Source organism: Astyanax mexicanus, chromosome 14, assembly GCF_023375975.1.
Source record: "Astyanax mexicanus isolate ESR-SI-001 chromosome 14, AstMex3_surface, whole genome shotgun sequence".
Classification (NCBI taxonomy): domain Eukaryota; kingdom Metazoa; phylum Chordata; class Actinopteri; order Characiformes; family Acestrorhamphidae; genus Astyanax; species Astyanax mexicanus.
In genome coordinates this window covers 18,998,787-19,008,746 of record NC_064421.1, presented here as the reverse complement: position 1 = coordinate 19,008,746, position 9,960 = coordinate 18,998,787, and the positions used below count along the sequence as shown (strand labels likewise).

The 9,960-nt window shown below is 35.1% G+C and overlaps 1 protein-coding gene across 6 annotated transcripts in view; it reads right to left on the bottom strand.

The window, feature by feature from the left end:
• Positions 1-398: 398 nt before the first annotated feature.
• Positions 399-9,960, bottom strand: part of ttc6 (tetratricopeptide repeat domain 6) — a 67,535-nt gene continuing 57,973 nt past the window's right edge. For 2 of the 6 annotated variants that reach the window (XM_049463646.1, XM_049463647.1), the window contains one exon: positions 399-2,240. In XM_049463646.1, coding sequence (XP_049319603.1) covers positions 2,141-2,240 — 100 coding nt within the window. In that variant the 3' untranslated portion in view covers positions 399-2,140. Of the gene's footprint in view, positions 2,241-7,230; positions 7,887-9,960 lie in introns of those variants that run through there. The other 4 variants (XM_049463643.1, XM_049463644.1, XM_022672951.2 and 1 more) reach the window with 4 other exon arrangements.

Sequence of the window (9,960 nt, the reverse complement as noted above, 5' to 3'; positions counted from 1 at the left end):
GTAAAGTGCAAAAGCACAGGCATAAGTAGCAACTCTGCAAAAATGTATATCTTGGCAAGTGAAAGCTACTATATATCCAATATAATACATCATGATATGAGAATTTCTGAAATGCCTGCACTCTTACTTATTACTTACTTGTTTTAAAATATTTATTATACATTATTTTATTTCAAAACCAGATGTTCTTTATTAGTTTCATCCAACCTCACCAAAGGAAAAATCACATAAGAAAAATAAACAGTTTAGAATAAGTTGAATTATTAATACAATACTAAATGATTAATAGTAAACCCCCATGATATTTCATGTTTTCTTTGGTCAGCCTTATTTAATTTAATTTATTAAATCATCATCGAAAAACAATAGTTGCACACAGAAGAAAGATGACATTGCTCTTTGTAAGAAAGATGAAGGTCATCAAGAACAATAAATTATTAAAAAATAACTGATATGAACAATATTTATTGAGTTTTACACTTTAAGACGTTAATAGATTAAACAAACTCAGAGACAAAAAGTGTCATCATAACAATGTGTTTTGTAATGGAACACCACCTGTGTATTCACAACAAGCATTTGAGATAGCAGCATTATGTGGATGAGCCTTGTCCTGTTGGAAGAGTGCACCAGAATGCACGTATTCTTAAAAGGTTTGAAAAAGGAGTCATTGTCTTTTTAACATTTTGCTGTCATGGTGCCAGTAATGTCCTAGTTCAAGGGTGATCTGACAGTGCACCACTTGCCATGACACCATGCCTTTTGGACATGTGACTTATGACAACTGACCATGGTACCATCACACACACTGTTGCTGACATCATCTGTTTAAAATCACATCATTATTTAGTATTTTTAGCTCATTATTATTAACTTTTTTGGAATGTTTGTTTAGGTCTGAAATGCAGGAATGTATATTAACAAGTGAAATTAGGTTAACCAGATAAAACATTAAAATCTTGGGCTCATACTAATGTCCTGATTCTGATTTTGGGATGTGCTTAAAATTTATAAACAGTCTAGAAATAAAGTGAATACTCTTACAATAATAATCTCAATACGATACATTTAATACGTTTCCAAAATTATACAATTTGACATTCCAGGTTATTTTATTGTAGTGTAGAATAAGAAGGTATTTTGCTGGCAGGAATTTGTAAATGGCCTTTAAACATGAGCATGCTATTAGCCTCTGTTGTAAATGCAAGTAGGCCAGCGGTGCTAAGCCATAACTGTCAATCACAGCTGAACTGTACTCCAAATACAGAGACAGGTTAATGGATAAATGACTACACAACCACCAAACGCAGTCTTTCCTTAATTACCCCCCCCCCTTAACGCAGAATAACACACAGCCATTAAACCTGTAACTCTCTGAACCACTAAGCAGAACATTTCATTAGGGGTGAGGTCTGCCTACACATTCCTGTATAAAATGGAACAGCACATAATAAATGAAAAACAAGCTGGAATATGTAGTGTCCCAGAATTATTTTCACAACGTTGTATACCCCCACACCCAACAATAACACTTGAATACTATACATATACACAATATCCGTCCTTCTTCAGTCTTTGTATGAACTAGTGTCACGACTGCTCGAAGAACGCAAAGTATCACCTACTGTCTTTTAATTTTGTGCTGTATGAAAACTATTTGAGTAATCCTGCAGAGAGACTGTTAGCAGTCCAGAAAATATCAGTTAAAGATCAGGGTGTTCTTATGAATTAATAACTTATTCAATTCAATGTTGAAAGCAGTTTTTGGAAAGCATGTGGTTTTAAAAAGAACTGTTGTTCGGTACATGTGCCATGAATTTATAAAGTCCTACAGGGAGCAGTTTCTTCTAATGCCCTGGACAACCATGATCCAACATCTACAACATCTAAGTGTTAACAGAAGAGTAGGTTTTGTTACTGAACTGAAAAACACTGAATGAGCAGTAGCGTTTGCCTGATAATGTACAACAAACATATATACACAAGATATAACGTATAGTAGCACGTTTTGCTCTGGTATGAGTATATCAGATTGTGCACTACTGCTGAAGTTTAAACACCTCAATGTCATTGCTGGGCTGCCGTCCTGTGGGCTGTGTCCTGTGGGCAGCGTGCTGTGGGCCGTGTCTTGTGGTCCGTGTCAGATGGGTAGCTTCCAATGGGAAGCTTCCCATGGGCCATTTCCTGTGGGCAGCGTCCTGTGGGCCATATCCTGTGGGCCATGTCCTGTGGGCAGCGTCCTGTGTTCATAAAAAATTAAGTAAATATATCAAGCCACTTACTTCATACAAGGTCATTATTAAAATAATGCTCCTTTTTTCTCCTCAAAACATCATCATATTTATCATATTTATAAATATACAGACTACATAGAAATCATATTTTCCAATTAATTGCTTTTATTATTTTTCCTGTCATGCATGCATCCAATTTTAGTGGAAATTTGATGAAATCATGGTTGATTGTTCTTGATGACCTCCTTCTGTTGCCATAGTATATTTTTATTTTCAAAAATTATCAGTAATTACCATGATATTTTACAATGACAGGATGGACAGCTCAAGCTTTATATGGAAACAATATGATAAATATTAGGTGAAATTAATATTATTATTGATGAATATTCAGCCTGTGTCTTCAGCCCTTGAAAACAAAAAAGCATGAAGGTTGTGATGTCACTTACTTTGTTGGTGGTTATCCCAATTCTTGGACACGTATAAATAGACATTTTTATAAGAATAGAAAAAAGTGAATAATTTGAATGTATAGATTAGTTTAAAATGTAGATAAAACTGTGTTATATAAAATGTGGTATTTAACTCTAATGATCCCTACTGAAACTAAAGACATGGCAAAATCACGTAAAATTTGCAAATGTAAAATGTACGAAATGTATTTTTTTAAGTTTTTAAAAAGTATGTTTTATTGAGGTCGCAGGGTGGTCCAGTAGGCTTAGCGCTGCCACTATGATTGGGAGATCGCTATCGAATCCTGGTCATGCAGTTTCCCATCAGGTTCTGGAGCCCAGAGAGAGCACATTTGGCCTTGCCTCTGAGTGGGTAGTTGGCACTCTCTCCCCTTATCACTCCTTGGGTGATGTCGGTCAGTACAAGGGGTCTGTGAGCTAATGTATCGGAATGGAGTCACTGCGCTTTCCTCCGAGCACACTGTACCAAAAAGAGGCGGTGGCTGACTTCACATCTATCAGAGGAGGCATGTGCTAGTCTTCACCCTCCTTGTGTTGTGGCATCACTCGTGAAAGGGGGATATACAGCTGACTAGCATCTGCATGGGTGGGATAATTGGCCTAGCTAATTGGGAAAAAAATAAAATAAAATAAAATAAAAAAGAAATAAAAAAAGGTATAAAAAGTATGTTTTATTGAAATTGACTCAGAATGCTGACACAAGCTATTTATACCTAGCTTAGAATTGCTTTTGAAAATGTTAAGTAACCCTTTTACATGTTTCATACACTCCATATACACATAAAGGCCTTCAAATATTATTTTATCCTGCCTCTGTTTATCTTAAATCAGCATTTCAAATACAGCCTCCATTTGTATTCGGCCTCTGCTGCAATAAACATTTGAGGCATTTAGTAATTGATGAGGTGCGGCTCAGGCTGGGGACTTAAATAGAAGGTGATGAATAGCGCACGGAGAGACTGACCTCTCTCTAGCTTTGGGCTGAAGCTGTACGCAATACATCTTCTCACATTTTATTATCCACTCTCTCTATATGCACTCCTCCTTTTAGCTCCTGCACTAAAGGCTTATCCCTATGCAAGCATTAATATTCATATATGATTTAACGTGCTAACTACAAACAGCTTGTAAACATGCGAGATACTGAAGTACTTAGTGGAATTAGATGTTTATCTCCGTGGCGGAGGAGCAGCCGGGCTAAGCTAATAATGTTTGCACTGGAGAGGCGCAGACTTGTTGCAGGGCTGCTGAATCAGTGTTACAGTCTATGCTGAGTGTTTGCAGTGAGGGATGGTTTAGGTCTGAGAGAACATTTCGCTGAGCTCGCTCGCACCACAGCCGGCTCTCAGCCTGTGAGCTACCTGACAGATGACCTTCTGAGCTAATTTGGAATTATGGGCTTAATTACAGCGCTACGGTCTGCTCATTGACACTAGCTTCACCAGAACCAGGGGGTCACCTTCACGATTGATTGGCCAGCACTCTGTGTGTGTGTGTGTGTGTGTGTGTGTTTGTGTAAGAAAGATCAACTTTTAAATAGGCACAGCTAATGTGCTAATTGCAAAGGTTTGACAGCAACTCATCTAATCATGTGCATATTAATTATTTCATCTATTTTAACCAGCTTTGCTTTTTTACACTGCTTAAAATCATTTTTGTGTGCAACATAGTTTTTTGAAACAAACATGTTTGGATTCATGAAGAAAATTATATTTGTGTTTCTTAGGTAATTTAAAGTAACTTTCTAGAAAAAAGAAGCATCAATTGAGCCATCTCTTTTTTTCTTCATCCAATTCATCCTTGTTATTATTTCTAAATGGTTTATATCCTATAGATTTAAAAAGGTTCACTTACATTTCTACTTTTCTGTAGTTCTTTGTATCAAATCAAGTTTATTTTTTAAACCAAATCACTTTTCATCCAATCTTTATCTATTACGGTTGGACAGCTAGTTTGTTTGTGATGTGTAAAAAAGACCCCTGTTCAAATAAGTTGCCTCAATAAAAAAAAGGCCTAAAACACTCCTTATAACTTCAGGATGTGTGTGTAGGGCTAAACTACTGTAGGCTAAACAGGTAGTTTGTCTGTTTCAAGCCAGTTCACTCTGTGGTCACTTTTGCAACATGGCTTGGCACTTACCATACCAATCAAAAGTTTGGACACACCTCAAATTCAGTGTTGTTGTTGTTTGTTTTTTTTTCATTATTTTGAAATTTTCTTGGTTTATGCTTGGTTTAATGCTTGCAAAAACTGGAAATAGAATGTCTCTTAATTCTTTGCTTAAACTCTAATAACTCCATATTCCATATTCTACCTCATTCACAAGATAACACCTCACAACTATTACCGGTGTTGGCATTCCCAAGCCATATCATGGTGTAACACTTCATGATCAGTATTACTACATATTTTTTATTCTGTTGCTTTTGGAACGTGAGTGTAAATTTCCACATTCTAAATAAATAGTTTTCTGCCTTAACATTTTTCATAGTTTGGATATTTAAACATGTTGTCTTTGTGAAATCACAAAAACAGTACATTTAAAATAGGTTGTTTTGTTCTGCATGCTTAGTAATTACGTATAAACTGTAGGGACCTGAGAATGAATGGTATGAGTCGCTGTAATGCAGTAATTCATATTGTCACGCTGAATGAGCTGTAGAGCGCTTCAAAGCTTTCAAGGTAACACAAATTAATGTCACGAAGCAGTCATGTGTACCTATCAAACCCCCAGTTAGCATCTTGCTTTGTCTAGCCACTGCTGAGTATTGATCAGCCCCTTTGTTCATGTGCTTGCTAATGGCTTTGGTGCCTATTAAGCCTGGCTAATGGCTCTCATTTGCTGCACAGTTATAGGATAAAAGCTCCCTCCTCCAGGCTTCTTCTTCTCTGTCGTAAGTAGTGCTGTTTAGAAGTGTGCTGGTGGCTCTTTCTTTAGAATGCTCTTTGTGAAATAGTTCAGAACAGTTCTGCTGAAGACTCTCACTCTGTCAGTGACAAGATATATGTGAGAAAAATGCTGAAGTGAGAAAGACATTTTTTTGCATTCTCTTAAAGCTACATTACTCTGTGTCTTACAAATTCAAATCTGTATAACGTGATAAAATAATATTTTCATATATTTTATTTTAGCTCATAATAATTTGCATTGGTGTTTAGAATATCCCTCCCTGTTTGTCTCTCTCAAGAAGTTTAAGGGGGATAGATAAATAATTTAAAGCTTTCCTGGATATTTTACGTAATATAGAGTTCTCAGATCTCAGATATGAAAAAGAGAACATGTCCTGGAAAAGTAAGACGTCTGTGTGACCTAAAATACCGCCAACAGAGCCAAACTAACACAGGCTGTGTTAAACCTGTAATGATGGAAGTTCATTACAGATGAGTAAATATCATACGGTGAATATACATATCTTACAGCAGCTAATCATTTCCATCCAAATGTGAACATTTCAAAAGTGTTTATAAGTTGAGAATTTTACAAGTTGAGGATGCTACCATCAAGCAAACCACCATCAAGCAAACCACCATCAAGCAAACCAAATACAGTTTAAAGAGAAGAAGAACCTGTATGAGTATCTGGGCAGCATGATTAGACTAAAAGTATCTTTAAAAAAGAGATTTAGAGCTGTGCTTTGTGTTCATGGTTGAGAATTGAAGGTGGATCCAAAAGGAAATATAAAAGGAGCCAGTCTCTTACCATTTTCAGTTTTTGAATCAGATTCTCTGATTTTGCTATTTATAGTTATATGTTTGAGTAAAATGAACATTGTTGTTTTATTATATAAACTACGGACAACATTTCTCCCAAGAGAAGAGCTTTCATACCTCAAACAAGTAAAGCAAAGAAAACAAGTTCATATTCATAAAGAGTTCAAAAATAAATACTTAGTGGAATAGCTCTGGTTTTTAATCACATTTTATGCATCTTGGCATGTTCCTCTCCACCAATCTTACACACTGCTTTTGAAAAACTTTATGCACTCCTGGTGCAAAAATTCCAGCAGTTCAGCTCGGTTTGATGGCTTGGGATCATCCATCTTCCTCTTGATTATATTCCAGAGGTTTTCAGTTTGGTAAAATCAAAGAAACTCATCATTTTTAAGTGGTCTTTCTTCCAAAACTGTATATTGACATTTTACATTTAGGTTTTTGGCAAACTTAGAAAATTTGTTTTCTGTGATATGGGCCCTTTAATTAATTGTGCAACTGCACCAACGTTTTATATCACTGTAGACAGTTTAAGACAAAAAAAAAAAGTTGGACCAATTCTGGAGTACTCCAGCCATAGCACAAATCTGTAATAAACAACCAACTTATTCATGACACACAAGAAAGTCCTTGCTATCAATCTGAATACAGCCCATTCTTTTAGCCGGTTGTTTAAGGACTGTGTGGAATTTTAAACTATTTGCTGTGTACACTCAACATAAAAAATATATAGGGGCAGCTAGAAGGAAACATTTGATTGCTATTCAAAAGGAAGATGTGATGGTCCAGCAGAACAAACAGGATGCTTTGGGTCAGATGAAAGAGAGTAGTATTTATTAAAGTCCAGCTCACAAAGTGTTAAAAAAAGGAAGGAAAATTTGTAAGAAACGTTCCTCTATCAAACATATTTACATTTTCTTACTTGTTGTACGTTTCTTAATAAAACAAATCACACAGTATTAATTCCATAGGCTTAAACTAAACAAAAGTTCTAACCACCTGGCTTGCATAGCCTTAAATAGCACCAAACAGGAAGTGTTTTCATGTCACCTCTTACCATTTTGGAAAGAAAACTGACAATAAAAGTCCCCCCAAACAAACACAATAGATTAATTAGTTAAAATATAGTTTGCTAAAGCACATCTGAACAACGTTGTGGCCACTAACTATACCAAATATTCAAACCTTAAGAATTATGTTTATTTTTAATTGCAGTTTTCTTTTCCTGAAGGTTTTACTCTTCTCCTGGTAGGGTTAAAACCAAAGCCACAAAAGTTTATCAAAAAATTAATAGATTTTAACTAATGTGTGTCTGAGTATCCTAAAAGTGCTCTGAGTGATCCTACTTGATGCTACTTGACAATGGATGCTACATCAGCAGCAGTTGATGTAAGATGGCAGTTGGTGTTGAGGTATCACTAGTGATGATCATTAGCGATGGTCTTCATGAATGGGTTGGGTGATTGGCCTTGTAAATTGGGAAGAAAATGGGATAAATAAATAAAAAGAAATAAAATAAAACAGTGCTTTTTAAATGAAAATATCTGTATTTAGATATAGTGACAGACAGTAGCTCACAGAAGACAATATCTGTTAGAAACAAGAAATGATTAAAAATGTAGACTGATATTATGCATTCCTTTTTTTAATTTACTTCAGCAGAAACACAAATGACAAAAGTAATGGGCAAAAACAGATTCTGGATGTACTAAGAAGCGCCACTGCAGTTCTACTATATGAAACTCATTTTTGATACATTTTTTGACTCCCACTCCAGTTTTGTTTTTTTCCCAAGCTCATTTAGCTTCTGCTTGAGTCTTCTGCTTGACAATCAAAAAAACATTGCAGGTTAAGGCCAGTACAGGTTACGGCTACACTACCAACCTCTAGTGTTGAATGTGGTCTTACGTCAAAATAGATTAAAAAATAATAATAATAACAATAAAAGAATTTACATGGACCAAGGACACACTCTACCTCTGGAATCCGTACAACAAAACTGGAAGAACATCAATTATTAAATATTTTAACTAAAAACTGTAAAAGGAGACATCTCTAACCAACTATTTAAAAATTTAATTAGCATGTAAACATGTTGGTACCCCTGGTCATTTAAATTAAATTGAATTCAAGATTTATACAGTACACGTAGTACAAGCACAAAACAGCTTCTGTTCCTGTGAGCAGTTATCTGAGTGAAAGATGAGGTCAAAGGTCTTTAAAAGTGTTTAAGAGAAATTTGTATTTGAGAGAAATTTTGAAATAAATGAACAGACACCTACAAGTTAATTGATTAACCAAGCGCATAACATAAATTCCCTAGTGGGTGTGATACAATACCATTTTGTTTCATGTCATATAACAATATCAATCTGGCAACCTTAAGCACCTGCTGATACCAATATCAATCAGATACCATGTTTTTCTGTCTCTTAAACTTAACTAATAATCAAACATTTGTCTGAATGCACTTTTGCATATAAAATATATCATGCTAAAACCTAGAATAATGGCGTGTAAACTTGAACACATGTAGTCTAGGGTTATATAGCTAATGGATCATTTTGTGACTTCTGTCATCAGCAAGCCCCCCTCCATTCCTTACAGCCTACAATTCAGATATAGATTAATTACATGTAGTTACAAAAAAAGGGGAAAATAATGGGGTTCATAAATACCTGCCATGTGTGTCTGTAGTGACCAATGAAGTCAATAGCACAAAATGATTCTTAATTACATTAAGATACTGAATATTTCATAAATGCTTATTGTTGCCTGAAATACAAAGCAATTTTTAAATAAATACCTTTTGTTGTGTAGTTGTATGCATAATAAGTTCAATGTGAATTTCCACAATGTGTTTGCTGAATTTAATATATTGGAACCAAAAGTATGCAAAAGTATTTGTACGCTGGACATTTAATTTATCCCAATATGTTGCATTCATTAGATAAACAGTCATTTCTGTGCATTAAAGGAGATAGAATTCTTTACTTAGGAAATCAGCAAAGACAGAAAATTTGTACAATACTATATTTAAATCTGGATTCACTAAGCTAATGATGATTATAAAGTAACAGTTACTCATCTTGCTAAATGATTCCACACATTTCAATGGGAACTCAACGAGTCATTGAAATACTTAAATATGATAAAACCATTACACAGACTAGATCGTATTCTCCTGAACAATATATCTGATACCTACTGTTCTTTTCTTGTTTTTTTTAGTAGATTAAAGATTATCCACTGAAGGACTTTGATCAGGGTGCTCGTTCTATAGGAGAACGTTACAATATATCTCCTCAGCATCATTAAAAATTGATTTTGAATAGCCTTGCTTTGTAGGATTCTAATAGACATGTAGGTCTGCTTGGAGCAACACACAGAATGGCTAAATCAATTCAAATTCTTTCTGAGGCCGAATCTATAACCGCATGATTGTCTATTCAATAAAAGGGGACAAGGATAATCAATCTTAATAAGCGAATTTCTCCTCATGGGGTACCAGCGGTACTGCATTATGTGGGAAGACTCAGATT